Here is a 20783-nt window from a genome sequence, read left to right as displayed (position 1 = left end):
TAAACATTCACTTATTTATTTGACTTGTCCACAGTTCCTCTCCCTGTGACTACCACACCCCCGCCCCTTTTCGAAAGACCCTCTTCCTTTGACTACCTTGTCTCACTCTCTCCTCTCTTCCCTGGCCTCCATTCAAGCCATCTCTCTTGCCTCTTGGCTCCCCCTTCACAGTCTTCTTTTCCATTGACATCATCTAAATACTGGTGATCTTTGGCCTCTTCTCATTCTATACATCGTCAGTGGGTAGTCACTTCTACTTCCATTACTTCAAATGCCATCTGTAAGCCAGACTCCCAAATTGTTCTCTCTCACAAAGATCTCTGTACTTAGCTTGACATAAATATCTAACTTCCTACCAGATAGCTTCACTTCATATTTCCCACAGTGAGTTTAACCTGTTCAACAAAGAACCATTATCTCCCCCTCCCAAATCTGATCTTCTCCCCTTTTTCCCTTTGAGTAAACTGCTCTCACACATCCAGTTGACCAAGTCAGATATGCATTATCCTTGACTCTTCTCTTATCAGGTGCTGCCTATGATACCACCCCATCCCCACTTAGACAAGGCCTTCGTAACTGGTGTTACTCCCATTCCCTAATACACTGTACAAACTACCTAATAAACTGTTCACACTACTGTCAGATATAAATGCAGTAAAAAGCTCACCCATTCTTCAACGGGGCATTGAGACTACGATCTAGACCCCAGCTATGGCTCCAGTCTCTTCTCTAGCAGTTTCCTTGTTACACTCTGTATCAAAGCCACACAGACCGCTCACAGTGGCCAGAACACAGTAAGTTCACTTACCCCTGAGTCTGCGCATGTTGTCACTCTAGGTGGACGTCTTAGACCCCATCTGTCTTGGCCTAACATCTTCTGGCCGTTTAGGTTGCAGTTTACCTGTTACTTTTCCAGGAAGCTTTCCCTTCCCATACCAAGACTGCGGTAGACTCCCATACTCCCCCGACTGCGGTAGACTCCCATATTCCCCCGACTGCGGTAGACTCCCATACTCCCCCGACTGCGGTAGACTCCCATACTCCCCTAGCATCTTAGTGCTTACTCTTAGCACAACACTTATCACACTAACTGAAACTGCCTGCTTATGTGTCTGTACTTCCCACCAAACTACAAGCTCCTAACAGCATTTATCTTCAAAAGAAAAAACCATTCGTAGTTTTATTTACTGGGTAAAGAAAAGTTTTAATCTCCACAATGGTTCATCAAAATTTTAAGGACTATGGTAACCAAGAATAGATTCGACACGTTGAACACTAATGACCGAAGACCAGATGACTTGTAGAATGACATCAAGAACATCATACATGAAGAAAGCAAGAGGTCATTAAAAAGACAGGAAAATTGGAATGGTAAATGTTCACTGGAAGCTTAATAAAAATTTAAAAAAAAAGACAGGAAAAAAAGAAAAGACCTAAATAGATGTCAGAAGAGACTCTGAGGCTTGCTCTTAAACACCAAGTAGCTACAATAAAAGGAAAAGATGACAACATTAAAGAGCTGAACAGAAAATTTCAAAGGGCGGCTCAAGAAGACAAAGTAAAGTATTATGATGACACGTGCAAAGACTGGAGATAGAAAACCAAAACTGAAAAATGTGCCAAGCATTTCTCAAGCTAAAAGACCTAAAGGAAAAGTCAAAACTGGAGTTGCAATACTGATGGATTCTATGGGGAAAATATTAAGCAACCATGGAAGCATCAAAAGAAGATGGAAGGAATACACAGAGGTCACTATGCCAAAAAGAACTGGTCGATGTTCAACCATTTCAGGAGGTAACGTATGAGCAGGAACCGATGGTAGTGAATGAAGAAGTCCAAACTGCACTGAAAGCATTGGCGAAAAACAACACTCCTCGAACTGGCAGAATATCAATTGAGATGTTTCAACAAATGGATGCAGGGCTGGAACTGCTCACTCGTCTATGCCAAGAAATTTGGAACACAGCTAGTTACCTGGCCAAGTAACTGGAAGAGATCCGTATTTATGCCTATTCCTAAGAAAGGTGATCCAACTGAATGCTGAAATTATCGAACAATATCATTAATTGTCACATCCAAGCAAAATTTTGCTGAAGATATTCAAAAGTAGCTGCAGCGGTATATTGACAGGGACTGCCAGAAATTGAAGCTGGATTGAAAAGAGGACGTGGAACCAGGGATATCACTGCTGATGTCAGGTGGATCCTGGCTGAAAGCAGAGAATACCATAAAGAGGTTTACCTGTGTTTTATTGACTATTCTAAGGCATTCAACTGTGTAGATCATAACAAATTATGGATAAAATTGCAAAGAATGGGAATTCTGGAACACTTAATTGTGCTCATAAGGAACCTGTACATAGATCAAGGCACAGTTGTTCAAACAGAACAAGGGGACACTGTATGGTTTGAAGTCAGGTAAGGTGTGCATCAGGGTTGTATCCTTTCACCATACCTATTCAATCTGTATGCTGAGCAAATAATCCAAGAAGCTGGACTACGTGAGGAAGGGCGGAGGCATCAGAGTTGGAGGAAGACTCATTAACAATCTGCGTTATGCAGATGACACAACCTTGCTTGCTGAAAGTGAAGAGGACTGGAAGCACTTACTAATGAAGATCAAAGACCACAGCCTTCAGTATGGATTACACCTCAACATAAAGAAAACAAAAATCCTCACAATTGGACCAAAAAGCAACATCATGATAAACGGAGAAAAGACTGAAGTTGTCAAGGATTTCATTTTACTTGGATCCACAATCAAGACCCATGGAAGTAGCAGTCAAGAAATCAAATGACACACTGCATTGAGCAAACTGGCTGCAAGAGATCTCTTTGAAGTGTTAAAAACCAAAGATGTCACCTTGAGGACTAAGGTGCACCTGACCCAAGCCATGGTGTTTTCAACCACCTCATATGGCTGCGAAAGCTGGGCAATGAATAAGGAAGACCAAAGAGGAATTAATGCCTTTGAATTGTGGTGTTGGCAAAGAATACTGAATACACCACGGACTGCCAAAAGAACAAACAAATCTGTCTTGGAAGAAGTACAACTGGAATGCTCCTTGGAAGCAAGGATGGAGAGACTGTGTCTCACATACTTTGGACACGTTGTCAGGAGGGATCAGTCCCTGGAGAAGGACATTATGCTTGGTAGAGCAGATGGTCAGCAAAAAAGAGGAAGACCCTCAAAGAGATGGACTGACACAGTGGTTACAACGATGGGCTCAGGCAGAGCAACAATTGTGAGGATGGCACAGGACTGGGCAGTGTTTCGTTCTGTTGCCCATAGGGTCACTATGAGTCGGACCTGACTGACTGGACAGCACCTAATAACAACAACGAGGAAACCAAAGAGAGGAAAACAGTACCAGATTTTTAAAAGGAAAGTACGTGTATAGTTTCACAGCAAGTAGAAACAACAAACCCTTCTTCCTTTGGCCAATGAAAAGAAAAATGGTAGTGTAAGTGAAAAAAAAGAAAAACTAGATACATATTCCTCCAGAAGATACAAAATCTGTTTGACTTGTAGCTTCAACAGATGTTTTTATGTATCTCTTTAAAAGTTTGAAAATTTCTGTTGGGGGGTAGGACACACCCAGCTATGCTAATCAAAATTCAGGGGTTACAACTAAAACCGTCTCACCCTATTCACTTCAGTAATTTACAGGCATGCGATTAACAGTAAATTTAATAATTATCACTTTCTGAAACAGCTACAGGTCTAGAATATCCTTTACCTACGAATGAGTGAAGCAAAGTCAAAACCAATTAAAGACAAAAGTTATAATTTCTGTTTAAAATTTGATATTCCTGAACTATAAATTCCAAGCCCGCTCATTGAAAAATTCTTGTTTCAGACATTTAACCTCTTTAGCTATTACCTATACAGGTCTTTCATTAAGCAAAATATCAGGTTATCTAAGATGTGGGACTAAAGCTTTAAAACTACTTTCCTCTCTACCTTAAAGAAAGCCTCTCTGATGAAATGACAAGATGCCTATCTATTTAGAAGAAAAAGAGTAAAATCAGTCCCCGTGGAGGTTCAACTAGAACGACTGCCAAGGTTCCATTCATCTCTGAGAGGTTCCACCAGATACTACCACCGTAAGGTTATAAACTGTGAGTCAGAATAGACTTGATAGCAATGGGTTTGGTTTTTTTGGGTTTTAAGGTTATAAAAGATGCGATCAGCATCACCATTCCAGCAGGAGGAGTGTGTTCCCAAGAAATCCTTCACTTTCAATATCCAACTAGGAAATGGGTTCTCTGAATTTTATCATGGGAGCCTATTGTATTCATCAAACCACACTGGGAAAAAAAAAAAAAAGAAATACCAGTAGGTTTCTTTAGGAAGCTTAATCAAAATTGGAGGATTTCTTAAATTCACCGTTACTCTCTCATAAGGCCCATAAACAAATTTCTTTAGAGGAGAGTTCAAAAAGATATACATAAAAAGTAGGCTTGAACCTGCTTATTAGCGAATACCCTGCTCCGACAAGCAGAGTTTATTTGTATAAATCTAGCCTGCCACATAAAACTCAGCAAAGCGTTCAGGACCGCTGTTACTTGTGAGGCACTACAAGTAACTGCACTTTTAAATCTGTTCCTCACGTCTCTTTCAAGGACATCCTTGTAAACAAAGGCTGTACCTCAAATTTAGAAATCACTGCTAAGTACTTATTTTAGTTTATTCAGTTTTTACATACATACACGCATACATGTCCATGTCTGGGAGTCAACCCAGTATTATTTTTACACATAAATTTACATATTACCTTTTCAAACAATAAATCTATCAATAATGTTACGTGTCACTAACACGTAACATTATTGGTCACTGACAAGAGCAAACAATCCTTCATTTTAAATCTGCATTTACTATTTACTATCAAGTTATTAAAAATCCAGAATTCACTAACTTTAAATAACCTTTAAAGAATTTCAGACATAAATATATTAAAACAAAAACAAAACATTAGAGAATTGGCCTACGAGTTGTTGCTGGTTTTTGTTGAGTCAATTCTGGCTCATGGTGAGGACTGCTCCGTGGAGTTTTCAAGGTTGTGACCCTTCAGAAGCAGACCATCAGGCCTGTCTTTCGAGGCACCTCTGGGTGGGTTCGAACCACCAACCTTTCAGTTAGTAGTCAAGCATTTAACTGTAAGTAGCATAAACATCACCGAAAGAGGCACAATCAATAACTGGATAAGGAAGTAGGTGACTAGAAGACAACCATTAAGTAATTTCTTCATTAAAATAACGACTGTTTACATGACCGCATTTATGATGCAAAGAATAACTGTATTTGGAACCTATTATGGATTAAATTGTGTCCCCTGAAAAGATAAAGTCCCAACCCCTGGTACCTGTGAACCTGGCTTTGTTTGGAAACAGGGTCTTTGAAATGCTATCAATTAACATGAGATTATATAGGAGCAGGCTGGGTCCTAATCCCATCTGGCAGCCTTACAAAAGAAAAGATACAGAGACAGACAGACAAATGAAGGATGCCATATGAGCCCTGGAGCTACCAGGAGCTAGGAGAGCAGCTTGGGTCAGTTTCTCCTTCAAAGTCTCAGATGGGATCCACACAGCGGACACCCTGATCTCAGGCTCCCATCCTCCAGAACTATGAGGCACTCAATTTCTGTTCCTATAAGCCACCCAGGGTCTGGTATTTTGTTACAGCTGCTCTAGGAAACTAAAACAGTACTATAATGTGATTTTAAAAAACAGATACTGACTTCTGCTTTCACAAAAAGTTTACTATCTCACTATGGAGAAATAGCACCACTATATAACTGAACACTGACTCACACATCCACAAACACACATTCAAATTGTTAGGAGAAAGGTCAACTACAAGACAGGGATAGGGTAGGTAAGTAGCCTCAGGTTCTCAATGCCCTATCTTAGATAAAGAGTTATGGTCAAAATTAAGTAAGATAACATATGCAAAAACATGCTGGAGAAAAAAAAAATCTTTTTCAGTAATGCTTTACTTATCCAGGGCTTCTTTCTCTTCCATATGAAGTTGGTGATTTGTTTCTCCATCTCATTAAAAAATGTCGTTGGCAAATATTGTATAAGACCACTATTATAAGATCTTGAAAAATAGTATAAACTGAGAAGAACACATACTTTTGTGGTTACAAGGCGGGGAGGGAGGGAGGGTGGGAGAGGGTTATTTACTGATTAGTTAGTAGATAAGAACTACTTTAGGTAAAGGGAAGGACAACTACTCAATACATGGAAGGTCAGCTCAAATGGACTGGACCAAAAGCAAAGAAGTTTCCAGGATAAACTGAACGCTTCAAAGATCAGCGGAGCAAGGGCGGGGGTTTGGGGACTATGGCTAAAGGGGACTTCTAAGTCAATTGGCAAAATAATACTATTAAGAAAACATTCTGCATCTCATTTTGAAATGTGGCGTCTGGGGTCTTAAATGCTAACAAGCGGCCATCTAAGATGCATCAATGGGTCTCAACCCACCTGGATCAAAGGAAAATGAAGAACACCAAGGTCACACGACAACTATGAGCCCAAAAGACAGAAAGGGCCACGTGAACCAGAGACTTACATCATCCTGAGACCAGAAGAACTAGATGGTGCCCGGCCAAAACCGATGACTGCCCTGACAGGGAGCACAACAGAGAACCCCCGAGGGAGCAGGAGATCAGTGGGATGCAGACCCCAAATTCTCATAAAAAGACCAGACTTAATGGTCTGACTGAGACTAGAGGAATCCCGGCGGTCATGGTCCCCAAACCTTCTGTTGGCCCAGGACAGGAACCATTCCAAAGACAACTCATCAGACATGGAAGGGACTGGACAATGGGTTGGAGAGAGATGCTGACGAAGAGTGAGCTACTTGTATCAGGTGGACACTTGAGACTGTGTTGGCATCTCCTGTCTGGAGTGGGGATGGGAGGGTAGAGAGGGTTACAAACTGGCAAAATTGTCACGAAAGGAAAGACTGGAAGGGCTGACTCATTAGCGGGAGAGTAAGTGGGAGTATGGAGTAAGGTGTATATAAGCTTATATGTGACAGACTGACTTGATTTGTAAACATTCACTTAAAGCTCAATAAAAATTATTAAAAAAAAAAATGTCGTTGGGCTAGCAAGTGGCCATCTAAGATGCATCAATGAGTCTCAACCCACCTGGACCAAGGGAGAATGAAGAACACCAAGCTCACAATGTAATTATGAGCACAAGAGACAGAAAGGGCTACACAAACTAGAGACTACATCTGGAGACCAGAAGAACTAGATGTTGCCCGACCACAAATGATGACTGCCCTGACAGGGAACACAACAGAGAACCCCTGAGGGAGCAGGAGAACAGTGGGATGCAGACGCCAAATTCTCATAAAAGGACCAGACTTAATGGTCTGACTGAGACTAGAAGGACCCCGGCGGTCAGGGTCCACAAACCTTCTGTTGGCCCAGGACAGGAGCCGTTCCCGAAGCCACTCGTCAGACACAGATTGGACTGGACAATGGGTCGGAGGGAGATGCTGATGAGGAGTGAGCTACTTATACTACGTGGATGCTTGAGACTATGTTGGCATCTCCTGTCTGGAGGGGAGATGGGAGGGTAGAGGGGGGTAGAAACTGACAAAATGGTCATGAAAAGATAGGCTGGAAGGAGGGTGCAGGCTAACTCATTAAAAAATTAGGGGGAGAGTAAATGGGAGTATGTAATAAGGTGCATATAGGTTCATATGTGAAAGACTGACTTGATTTGTAAACTTTCACTTAAAGCACAATAAAAATTATTTTTAAAAAAAGTCACTGGAATTTGGTTTGGAATTCCATTGTATATATAGATGGCTTTTAGTAGAACAGACATTTTTACGATGTTAAGTCTTCCTATCCATGAGCAAGGTACATTTTTCCACTTATGTACCTCTCTTTTGGTTTCCTGCAGTACCACCTTGTAGTTTTCTTTGTGTAGGTCTTTTACATCTCTGGTAAGATTTATTCCGAAGTATTTTATCTTCTTGGGGGCTACTGTGAATGGTATTGATTTGGTGATTTCCTCTTCGATTTTCTTTTTGTTGGTGTAGAGGAATTCAACTGATTTTTGTATGTTTATCTTGTAACCTGATACTCTGCTGAACTCTTCTATTAGTTTCAGTAGTTTTTTTTTTTTTTTTGAGGATTCTTTAGGGTTTTCTGTGTATAAGCTCATGTCATCTACAGATAGAAATAATTTTACTTCTTCCTTACCAATCTGGATGCCCTTTATTTCTTTATCTAGCCTAAATGCTCTGGCTAGAACCTCCAGCACAATGATTAATAAGAGCGGTGATAAAGGGTATTCTTGTCTGATTCCCGTTCTCAAGGGGAATTCCTTCAGACTCTCTCCATTAAGGATGATGTTGGCTACTGGCTTTGTATAAATGCCCTTTATTATGCTGAGGAATTTTCCTTCTATTACTACTTTGCTGAGAGTCCTTATCATGAATGGGTGTTGAACTTTGTCAAATGCCTTTTCTCCATCAATTGATAATATCATGTGGTTGTCTTTTATTTATATGGTAAAAAAAAAAAAAAAAATCCAAACCAAACCTGCTGCCGTCGAGTAGATTCCGACTCACAGCAACCCTATAGGGTAGAGAACTGCCCCACAGAGTTTCCAAGGAGCATCTGGCGCATTCGAACTGCTGACCGTTTGGTTAGCAGCTGTAGCACTTAACCACTACGCCACCAGGGTTTCCATTTATATGGTGGGTTACATTAATTGTTTTTCCAATACTGAACCATCCTCGCATACCTGGTATAAATCCCACTTGGTCATGGTGAATTTTTTTTTTTTGGTATGTTGTTGAATTCTATCAGCTAGAGTTTTGTTCAGGATTTTTGCATCTATGTTCATGAGAGATATATAGGCCTGTAATTTTCTTTTTTTGTGGTGTCTTTTTTTTTTTTTTAGCAGGTTTTGGTATCAGGGTCATGCCAGCTTCACAGAATGAGTTAGGGAGCATTCTGTACTCTATGCTTTGAAGTACCTTTAGTGGTAGTGGTGTTAACTCTTCTCTGAAAGTTTGGTAGAACTCTGCAGTGAAGCTGTCAGGGCCAGGGCTTTTTTTTTTGTTGGGAGTTTTTTGATTACCTTTTCATCAATCTCTTTTTTTGTTACGGGTCTATTTAGTTGTTCTACTTCTGTCTGTTTTAGTTAGGTACGTAGTGTGTTTCTAGGAATTCATTTCTTCTAGGTTTTCAAATTTGTTAGAGAACATTTTTTCATAGTAATCTGATACGATTCTTTTAATTTCAGTTGGGTCTGTTGTGATATGGCCCATCTCATTTCTTTTTCAGGTTCTTTGTTTCCTTTCCTGTATTTCTTTAGTCAGTCTGGCTAATGGTTTATCAATTTTGTTAATTTTTTCAAAGGACCAGCTTTTGGCCTTATTTACTCTTTCAATTGTTTTTCTGTTCTCTAATTCATTTAATTCTGCTCTGATTTTCAAAATTTGTTCTCCTGGTATCTGAGGGTTTCTTTTGTTGCTCTCTATTGTTCAAGTTGTAGGGACAGTTCTTTGATTCTGGCTCTTTCTTTTTGTATGTTTGCATTTATTGATATAAACTGACCTCTGAGCACTGCTTTCACTGTGTCCCAAAGGTTCTGACAACATAACAATTTATGTAATTCAACAGTAGTAGTATTAGGTCTAGGTCTTAAAGAAGCAGAAAAACCTATGACTGTAGAGCAGAAATCACCGTTACATTCAAAAGTGGTTGGAATCCTCATTTATTATCCTGAATGATAGGATTAAGACCAGGCTAACCTCTATCATATATCTGAATTTTATTTGCCAGCTCAGCCACAGCTCCAAATATCACAAAGAGAATAAAAAATTGACAACCTGGTATCAAATGATAATAACTGGCTTTAATTATGATGACTTTAAACCACACAGTATCTCCTTGTTCTATTCCAACAACTGCCTCTTGGTCTATGTACAGGTTTCCCATGAACACAAGTGTTCTAGAATTCCTGTTCTCTGCAAAATTATCCATAATTTGTTTTAATACACACAGTCAAATGCCTTTGCATACCCAATAAACAGGTAGACAAACATCTTTCTAGTATTCTCTGCTTTCAGCCAGGATCCATCTGACATTAGCAATGATATCCCTCGTTCCACATCCTCTTCTGAATCCAGCTTGAACTTCCGGAAGTCCCCTGTCGATGTACTGCTGCTACTGCTTTTGAGTGATCTTCAGCAAAATTTTACTTGTGTGTGATATTAATGATATTGTTTCACAATTTCCACATTCTGTTGAACCACCTTTCTTTGGAATAGGCACAAATGTGGATCTACACTAGTCAATCGGCCAGCTGTCCTCCAAATTTCTTGACACAGACAAGTGAGCACCTCCACTGCTGTATCCGTTTGTTGAAACATCTCAATAGGTGTTCCGTTGATTCTTGGAGATTTGTTTTTCGCCATTTCCTTCAGTGCAGCTTGGACTTCTTAAGTACCATTGGTTCTTCATCATATGCTATGTCCTGAAATGGCTGAACATCAGCCAATTCTTTTTGGTACCCGTAAAAACCCATACAGTGACTGTGTATTCCTTCCGTGTTGTTTTGATGCTTCCTGCGTCGTTCAATATTTTCCCCATGTTGTCTTTGCTGTTAGGTGCCGTTAAGTCGGTTCCGACTCATAGCGGCCCTATGTACCACAGAACGAGACACTGCCTGGTCCTTTGCCAGGCTCACAATCGTTGTTATGCTTGAGCCCATTGTTGTAGCCACTGTGTCAATCCATCTTATTGAGGGTCTTGATCTTTCCTGCTGACCCTCTACGAAGCACGATGTCCTTCTCCAGGAACTGATCTGTCCTGACAGTATGTCCAAAGTATGTAAGACGCAGCCTCGCCATCCTTGCTTCCAAGGAGCATTCTGGTTGTACTTTCCAAGACAGATTTGTTCGTTCTTTTGGCAGTCCATAGTTTATTCAGTATTCTTTGCCAACACCACAATTTAAAAGCATCAATTCTTCTTCAGTCTTCCTTATTCACTGTCCAGATTTGGCGTGCACATGATGAAATTGAAAATACCATGGCTTGGGTCAGGTGCACCTTAGTCTTCAGGGTGACATCTTTGCTTTTCATTTTCCCCATAGAATCCTTCAGTATTGCAACTCAAGGCTTGAGTTTTTTTCTTCAGTTCTTTCAGCTTAAGAAATGACAAGTGTGTTGTTCCCTTTTGGTTTTCTAACTTCAGGTCTTTTCACATTTTATTTTAATACTTTGCCTTCTTGAGCTGCCCTTTGAAAACTTTTCAACTCTTTTACTTCATCATTTTTTCTAGTCACTTTAGCTACTCCATGTTCAAGGGCAGTTTCAGAGTCTCTCCTGATATCCATTTTGGTCTCTTCTTTCTTTCCTGTCTTTTTAACAACCTTCTGCTTTCTTCACGTATGATGTCCTTGATGCAATTCCACAACTCCTCTGGTCTTTGGTCATTAGTGTTCAATACGTCAAATCTATTCTTCAGATGGTCTCTAAATTCAGTTGGGATATGGTTCTCGTGGACTTGCTCTAATTTTCTTCAGCTTCAACTTGAACCTGCATATGAGCAGCTGATGGTCTGTTCCACAGTCAGCCTCTAGCCTTGTTCTAACAGATGATATTGAGCTTCTCCATTGTCTCTTTCAACAGATGTAGTTAATTTGATTCCTGTGTATTCCATCTGGCGAGGTCCATGTGTATAGTTACCGTTTATGTTGTTGAAAAAGGCTATTTGCAATGAATAAGTCACTGGTCTTACAAAATTCTATCACGCAATCTCTGTCATCATTTCTGTCACCAAGGCCGTATTTTCCAATTACTGATTCTTCTTCTTTGATTCTGACTTTCACATTCCAATCATCAGTAATTATCAATGCATCTTGATCGCAAGTTTGATCAAATTTCAAGACTGCAGAATTTGGTAAAAATCTTCTGCATGGTTTACAGTCAGGAAAAGTGTGGGTCAGGGTTGTATCCTTTCACCATACTTATTCAATCTGTATGCCGAGCAAATAATCCAAGAAGCTGAACTGTACAAAGAAGAACAGGGCATCAAGATTGGAGGAAGACTTATTAACAACCTGCATTATGCAGATGACACAACCTTGCTTGCTGAAAGTGAAGAGGACTGGAAGCACTTACTGATGAAGATCAAAGATCACAACCTTCAGTATGGATTATACCTCAACATAAACAAAAATCCTCACACCTGGACCAATAAGCAACATCATAATAAATGAAAAAAATATTGAAGTTTTGAAGGATTTCATTTTACTTGGATCCACAATCAATGCCCATGGAAGCAGCAGTCAAGAAATCACTTGCATACTGCACTGGGCAAATCTGCTGCAAAAAATCCCTTTAAAGCTTAAAAAGCAAAGATGTCACTTTGGGAACTAAGGTACGCCTGACCCAAGTCATGGTATTTTCAACAGCATCATATGCATGTGGAAACTGGATAATTAGTTAGGAAGACTAAAGAAGAATCGATGCCTTCGAATTGTGGCACTGGTGAAGAACACTGAATATATTATGGACTGCCAGAACAAACACATCTGTCTTGGAAGAAGTATGGACAGAATGCTCCTCAGAAGGCAACGATGGCAAGACTTCATCTCATATAAAGGGACCAGTCTCTAGAGAAGGATACCACGCTTGGTAAAGTAGAGGGTCAGCGAAAAAGAGAAAGACCCTCAATGAGATAGACTGACATAATGGCTGCAACTATGGGCTCAAGCATAACAAGGATTGTATGGATGGCACAGAACCAGGCAGTGTTTTGTTCTGTTGTACACAGGGTGACTGTGAATTGGACCTGACTTGACTGCACCTAACACCACCAACAATTATGATGACTACAGCGAAATCCAATAGATACAATCACCTCAAACCAGACACACACACACAAAACAAACTCACTGCCATCGAGTTGATTCTGACTGATGGCAACCCTGTAGGACAGAGCAGAACTGCCCCAAAGGGTTTGCAAGAACGTAAATCTTCACAGAAGCAGGTTGCCACACAGGAGAGGATTAACCAGTAAGCAAGGTACACAGGGGCTTAATTATGCTTACTTTCTAATCTGTAACGCACGACTTTACACTGGTTTCACCTCATAATACCTAAAACTCCAGAATGTAACGCCAGCATTATCCCCTTCAGGATCTCAACTGATTAGCCACAGGGGGCAGCAAAGTTAAGGGAATGGGAAGTAAATAGCAGGAGGTGATAAGAGGGCATGAAATGTTAACAGGCTGGGTAATGAGCCGTGAGTATGAGAGAAAAGGCCAAAGTCTCAATTAATGAATTAAATCAATAGACAGATAGTGCTAAACCAGTGATTCTCAACCCTGGCTGTGCATGAGAAGCACCTGGGGACCTTTTATACCGACAAATGCATAGGTCCTACTGTAACCAATTAATTTAGAATCTTTTGGGTGGAGCCCAGACATTTTTTTTTTTAGAGCTCTCCAAGTGTACAGTCAGTGTTAAGAACCATAGTGTTAAACAAATAATAAACGACTCTGTACCCCTAGCTGTTTATAATTTTAAAAGTTAAATTTAAAACATGAAGCCCAAAGATCTATTGTTTTTGTTGATAAGCAGTCTTTGATCCATAGACAGGCAATAACTCATAAAACACTCATTCATTTTTATGAATTTATCAAGGGAAAATGTTCGTCTTGCAGGTAAAGATGATTAAACTGAAGTTCAAAAGGGTTAAACAACGAGCCCAAAGCAACTGTGAGTATAAACAATGAAGGAAGAAAACTTAGTCTCCTATTTACGGAACTGTGTTCTAGTCCAGTGATCACACCATTTTACTAAACACACTTTACTGGATTATCACTTTATTCAATTAGACACTTCATAAAATAATCCAATATTTAAGAATCATAGACAATAATAAAATGAAGAGAAAAAAGAAAAATGATCCTGAGTAGGAATTCTGAAGATGTTAAAGACCTAAGCAGTAAAGTTCTTCCTTCATATGAAAACTGGCAGTGGACCCAAGAACTTTACACTATTTGGCAATTTCTCTACATTTTACAAAAGTAAAATAAAAAAAATTTAAATTAAAAATAAGTCTTCCTAGAAAATAGTCCTAAAATGATTCAAATGCTCTATCCCTTCGTAAACAAATATTTTTCTTAACATATTCTGATTAACATACTTAACACTTCAGCTTTCCCTTAATGCCACCTGATCACAAAAGGGGTTTGAGGTTTAGATGAACACTGAGAAGACCTATAAACCTTAAAAACTGCATGAGTAATAATCCCCTCCTCCACCTCAAAATGCTCAGCTAGTTGTGAAACTTCAGATTATGTCAGTGTACTTGCTCCACAAGGAGCCCTGGTGGCACAATGGTTAAGTGCCCGGCTGTTAACCAAAAGGTTGGTGGTTTGAACCCACCAGCTGCTCTGCAGAAGACAAGACCTGGAGATCTGCTTCAGTAAAGATTTCAGCCTAGGAAACTCTATAGAGCAGTTCCACCCTGTCCTACTGAGTCAATTCCAACTCGTGGCACTCCATGTGTTACAAAGCAGAACTGCTCCATAGGGTTCTCTTGGCTGTAATCTTCACAGAAGCAGATCACCAGACCTTTCATCCAGGGCACTACCGGGTGGGTTCCAACCGCCAAACTTTTGGTGAGTTTGCTGTTGTTGTACGCCGTTCAGTCAATTCTGACTCACAGTGACCCTAGAGGACAAAGAACTGCCCTGTGGGGTTTCCTAGGCTGCAATATTTAGGGGAGCAGATTGCCAGGTCTTTTCTCCCACAAGAGCCACTGGTGGGTTCAAACGAGCAACCTTTCACTTAGCAGTCGAGCACTTTAACCATCACATCACCAGGGCTCCTTTGTTGGTGAAGAATATTGACAACACCATCAGCTGCCAGAAGAACAAACAAATCTGTCTTGGAAGAAGTACCGCCAGAATGCTCCTTGGAAGCAAGGATGGCAAGACTTTGTCTCACGTACTTTGAACATGTTACCAGGAGGGATCAGTCCCTGGAGAAGGACATCACGATTGGTGAAGTAGAGGGTCAGCGAATAAGAGGAAGGCCCTCGATAAGATGGATTGACACAGTGGCTACAACAATGGACTCAAAACATAGCAACGCTTTTAAGGACGGTGCAGGACCAGGCAGCATTTCATTTTGTACATACGGTTGCTATGAGTTGGAATCGACTAGTCGGCACCTAACAATAGACAAAGGCAAACCTTTTGTGCCACCCAGGGACCTAAAGGACCACATACATCGAGGGGAAAAAAAAACTTCATTTTTTTAAAGATACGCAAGGCACTTCAATCAGCATCGCTGTTCACTGCTCTCAGTTATCTCAAGTGGGACCCGGTTTCTAAGAATGGACCAAAAAAGAATCTGTGTGATACCTGATAAGTTCTTGGCCTCATCTGAAGGGGACTTCAATCTCAAAACCAGTTTCTGTTCTGTGTTATATAATGGCTGTCATCTATGAAAAATGCACATCTATACCATTCTACTGATGGAGTCAATGTCTTTGCATGGCAAAAAATCTATATTTTTCAATATTTTAAAAGCTCTGATTATAAATCATATTTAAAACACTTTAAATATGATTTGCTATTTAAGTAATGCTATTGCGAATCCTTCATTTTAAAAATACTTTAAAGCTGGTGTTTCAAATATCAAAGAGAGTGGGAACTAACATTCTTTGCCTATTTTTAGGTACTTTATATTATTTTCCTTAACCCCCACAATCCTGGAAAGATAGAAGATATTATCCCCATTTTACAAATAAGGAGAATGACTCAAAAAGATTAAAATTTTACCTTTTACTGTGACTGATCTCAAACAGCATGAATAAGTGAGAAAAATAATGAAATTATTTGAACTGGGTCCCAGTGTCAGCTGCAACACGATCCAGATACATTATCACAGGCTTAAACACAACCTGTTTCAACCTCTACTTCCTCGTCAATATAATGGGAATAATACGGGTCTTGAACAAAACATGATGTTCATAAGAACACGCTGAGCCGGGGACATTACCCTAGGAGGTGTGAAAAGGCAGGGGATATGCGGACTGAAGGAAACCCTGGTGGCATAGTGGTTAAGTGCTACAACTGCTAACCAAGAGGTCAGCAGTTTGAATCCGCCAGGCACTCCTTGGAAACTCTATGGGGCAGTTCTACTCTGTCCCATAGGGTCGCTATGAGTCAGGATCGACTTGACAGCAGTGGGGTTGGGGTATGGGGATTGAGGATATACATTTTTGGACTCTTTTACTTGTTACGAAGAACAATAATATTTTTATAACAAAAAATAAAAAGATAAAATAATTTGAAAATGCTAAAATGTTATACAGATATAAGATAACTACTACAGCAGACCAATCCTTCCATAAAGTTAATAAAAAAATAGATTAAACAATAAAAACTTCCTATTGTCTCTAAGAGAGACTTACTAAAAGGTAAAAATCTACTAATTCTTAGTCAACAGGTGAAAACTCTGAAGTGGAAAAATTAAGCCCTATGCTAAAATAAATTAAAATACTGAAAAATGAATGATTACGTGCTCCTGGCTGCTAACCTACAGGTCGGCAGTTCAAATCCACCAGTGCTCCTTAGAAACCCTACTGTCCTTATAGGGTCACTTTGAGTTGGAGTTGACTCGAAGGCAACAAGTTTGGTTTTTTTTGGTTTAGTACCTAGCTCCCAGAGAAGCTTATAGGATTAACGTAACAAGAGATAGTGTTTTGAGAAAAAAAATTAAAGCTATACAGTACGAGGCAGTTTAATTTTTGGGACCCACATAATAGTTTCTCATTTTTTTTAAATCCTTTTAAAAATGCCTGTTTATTAAATTCTTTCTATAACAAAACAGAAAGAGCCCCGGTGGCGCAGTGGTTAAGCACTAGGGTACTAACTGAATGGCTGACGTTTCAAGCCCACCATCCATTCTGAAGCAAAAAGATAACGGCAATCTGCTTCATGAAGATGACAGCCTTGGAAACCCTATAGGGCAGTTCTACTCTGTCCTATAGGGCCACTATGAGTCGAAATCGACTAGACAACAATGGGCTTTGGGTTTTTTTAATAACAAAACAGATAATTTATTCTGAACATTTTCACCATGAAAATCCTGCAATCCACTTAGGGAATGATTTTGCAGAAATGAACTTGTTACAGAGGAAAGATTGGATTATTTTGTTAATCCTTACCCATAGTACAGAATGCTTTAAGGAAAACTAGCTGGCACCCTTCCACTTTAGACTCACATGGACAAAGTGTAACATAAGCAGGTTGAAATAAACACTTGAAAGATCTCGGATACACACAGATATCTGAATCACTCCAGAGTAAGACTGTATTTCAGCGCAGAAAGAAAAATTCTCTTTCCGTACACCTACTAGTGAGCTTTTTCCACTGGTTTCTGTTAAGACCACAAATGGAAAAAAAGGGCTACTGACAAGAAACACAATGCTGTGGTGCCAAGTACACTGCCAAACTACCAAGAGAAGCGAAAAAAAATTTTAAATCACTTTTCAAACATTTTTTGAATCTGAGATAAAAGTAGTTTTTCCTGTTAGTGCGTAATGTGAGTAAGGGTCTTCTTTAATATATATTTATTTAGAATGCAGAACTTTTCTTATGGAGAATACTATATTTTCACGTAAAACATCTAAAATTAAAGTTTCAATTTACTTTTCTTCTCTTTGTAATAGTGATCAAATACTATAAATAAAAAACTCAATAGCACCTTCAGCTTGTTGAGCCGTATGTCACATAAATTAGGTGATTACTAATCCTGCATGTTTTTGTCAGATTTCCAAAAGTAAAATGTATTAAACCTGCATTCTCCTGGCCTGAAATCAACCACGTTTAATATTAAAATAACTTACTAAATAAAGTGGATAAAATATTAACAAGCACAACACTAAAACCAAAACCAAACCAAACCTGTCACCATGGAGTTGATTCTGACTCATTGCGACTCCAATGGACAGCAGAACTGCCCCACAGAGTTTCCAAGGATCACCAGGTAGATTCAAACTGCTCACCGTTTGGCTAGCAACTCTAGGACTTAAACCGTTGCCGTCCTGTTGATTTTGACTCATAGCGACCCTATAGGACAGGGTAGAACTGCCCCACAGAGTTTCCAAAGAGCGCCTGGTGGATTAGAACTGCTGACCTTTTGGTTAGCAGCCATAGCTCTTAACCACTATACCACCAGGGTTTCACAGCACTTACAAGAACCACAACATCTTACTAAAAAACGCTATTAAATATAAAAGAAAAATGCTAGCACTAAGTCTTCAAACTGCAAAAATAGACAATTTAATGATAAAATTAATAAAAATAACTATGATATTTCAATTAAGTTAAAAATTTAAAATCCATGAATAACAAAACAAAAAACCCCAAACCCATCACTGTTGAGTTCATTCTAACTCACAGTAACCCTGTAGGAACAGAGTAGAACTATCCCACTGAGTTTCCAAGGAGCAGCTGGTAGATTCAAACTGTCCACCTTTCAGTTGGTAGCTAAGAGTTTTAGCCACCGTGCCACCAGGGCTCCTTTATAGCTCTGACACCACTCAAGAATTAAACTCTTGACAACTTGGCCTACCACTGACTACCAAGTGTTAAGTTTTAACCACTTTTGTGTTCTAAAGAGCAATCAAATGACGAATTTGATGGCAGCTCTTACGCATATCTAAAGTAAAACCTCAAAAGCCAGTTTGATTTGTCTGTAGAATGTCTTTGATTTAGAAGCACCCCAAGGGTCTCTGAAGGGTTCCAACTATGATTCGATCTGGGGTTTTCTTTAGACTCCTTGCCAAACTATGGCTGGATACACATGCCCAAAGACAATCAAACTGGCCTTGAAGGGGATGCTGCAGCTTTTTCAATGGACAGAAAATTATGCTGAATATTATGTTTTCGTATGGGCCTTTCATTTCCCCGCCTTGGAAAAAGAAACGTTTACCTGTCCAAGGCATTACCATCTATCTGTTCCATCGGCGATGCCTATCTCTTAAGAAGAGGTGTTAAAATTATAAAATGAAGAAAGCAATTCACAAAGAATAAACGAGAACACCAGGAGGCAACATATTTAAAATCCTCTGACCCTGGGGCAAGAGCGAGCGAGTGGGGTGGCAAGTTGTCCCGCAGGCAGCAGCCAGGACGGGGGTCTGACCTCCGGCCCAGCTTACAAGGCCCGGGGCCACGGCGGGCAGGTGAAGGTGTGCACCTTCCACACTCCCCCACTCCCCGGACATGTCTTCTCGGACGGGAAGGGGGTTGCACCCCTTCTATTATACTTTGGGCTGGAGATCACTTTTACACCTACTAACCCAGTAAATAAAACCTACAATGCTCAGATTTCAGGCTTTCTCTTCATAACTGAATCTAAAGGTGGCTAGCTCTCCCCGGGTGTGCATTAGGGGCACCCAGCGGGCGGGAAGATAGGAGAGGTGGGTGCAGGCGGCTGTGCAGCTGAGCGACTAGCTAAGAGCGGCGGTCGGCGCTGGTGACTGCGAGCCTGGGCGACGGAGGGGCAGGTGCGACCCCAAACGCAGGTGAGGCAGCGCGCAGGAGGAGTGTTTGCTGGGGGGCCTGCCTGCCTCCCCCAACCCGGGAAACGGGGGGCCAGGGAAACAGCAGGAGAGGCAGCACAGCCCGACACAGCCGTCGGAAACAGGGCCGCAGACCCCAGCCCCCGTAGCCCCCCGCGGCCGCCCGGCCCCCCACAGCCCCCCGCAGCCCGCGCGGCGCTCACCTCGGAGCTGGGGCAGGGGGTGCAGCTCCGCCTGGCCGCCCTGGCTGCGGAACTGCGACGAGCCCTGCGAGCGCTTCTGCCGCTGCGCCTTGCGCACCGATTTCCTGGTGAAGCCGTCCACCTTCTCCGCGGCCGAGATGGCGGCGCCGGCAGCCCCCGCCGCCGACGCCATCGCCGCGGCCCTGGTGCGGGGCAGGCCGGCTGCTGCGTGCCCGGATCCGGCGGCGGCGGGCGTGCAGAGCCCGAGCCCGCGCCCTCGCCGTCCGCGCCGCCCTCCGCTCCCGGGGCCGCCGAGCTCCTCCGCGCCGCCGCCGCCGCCTCAGCCGCCTCACGGCCGCATCGCGGTCCCGGGGACTCCGGGCCGGCGGCGGGGAACGAGTTGTGGACTCCGGGCGCGGGGCCCGGGCGGGAAGGGGCCCCAAGTTCGGAGAGCTGAGGCGGGGCCGGGGGTGCGGACGCCGGGCGCTCGCCTCGTCCGCTCAGCCCGGGTCGCACTTCAGTGGCCGCTGCCCGCGCCGCCCGTCCAGCCCGGAGCCGCCTCCCGGGGCGCTGCCATCGCGGGTTCCCTCGGAGCGGCCGCCGCCGTGCCCGCTCTTCCTGTCAGCGCCGGCCCCGCATCTCCCGAAGCGCTGACCCGCCGCCGGCCCTCGGCGCGCACTCGTTCCCCGAGCGCCGAGCGGCCGCCCCTCCCTCAGGCGCCCGTGTGCCGCCCACGGAGGAGCCCGGCGACGGCCGCCCCTCCCTCAGGGGCCCGTGTGCCGCCCACGGAGGAGCCCGGCGAGCGACCGCCCCTCCCCCAGGCGCCCGTGTGCCGCCCACGGAGGAGCCCGGCGAGCGACCGCCCCTCCCCCAGGCGCCCGTGTGCCGCCCACGGAGGAGCCCGGCGACGGCCGCCCCTCCCCCAGGGGCCCGTGTGCCGCCCACGGAGGAGCCCGGCGACGGCCGCCCCTCCCCCAGGGGCCCGTGTGCCGCCCACGGAGGA

The 20783-nt window shown here is 42.4% G+C and overlaps 1 protein-coding gene across 3 annotated transcripts in view; it reads right to left on the bottom strand.

Annotated features, from left to right (window-relative positions):
* Positions 1-20055, bottom strand: part of PPP2R5A (protein phosphatase 2 regulatory subunit B'alpha) — a 97748-nt gene extending 77693 nt beyond the window's left edge. For 2 of the 3 annotated variants that reach the window (XM_049868591.1, XM_049868592.1), the window contains exon 1: positions 19802-20055. In XM_049868591.1, the coding sequence (XP_049724548.1) occupies positions 19802-19973 (172 nt within the window). In that variant the 5' untranslated portion in view covers positions 19974-20055. The remainder of the gene's footprint in view (positions 1-19801) is intronic. The other variant, XM_049868593.1, reaches the window with a different exon arrangement.
* Positions 20056-20783: the final 728 nt, after the last annotated feature.

The sequence above is a fragment of the Elephas maximus genome, chromosome 24, assembly GCF_024166365.1.
Source record: "Elephas maximus indicus isolate mEleMax1 chromosome 24, mEleMax1 primary haplotype, whole genome shotgun sequence".
NCBI lineage: Eukaryota > Metazoa > Chordata > Mammalia > Proboscidea > Elephantidae > Elephas > Elephas maximus.
The sequence above is the reverse complement of the archived record's forward strand: the minus strand, read 5'-3'. Positions and strand labels throughout refer to the sequence as shown.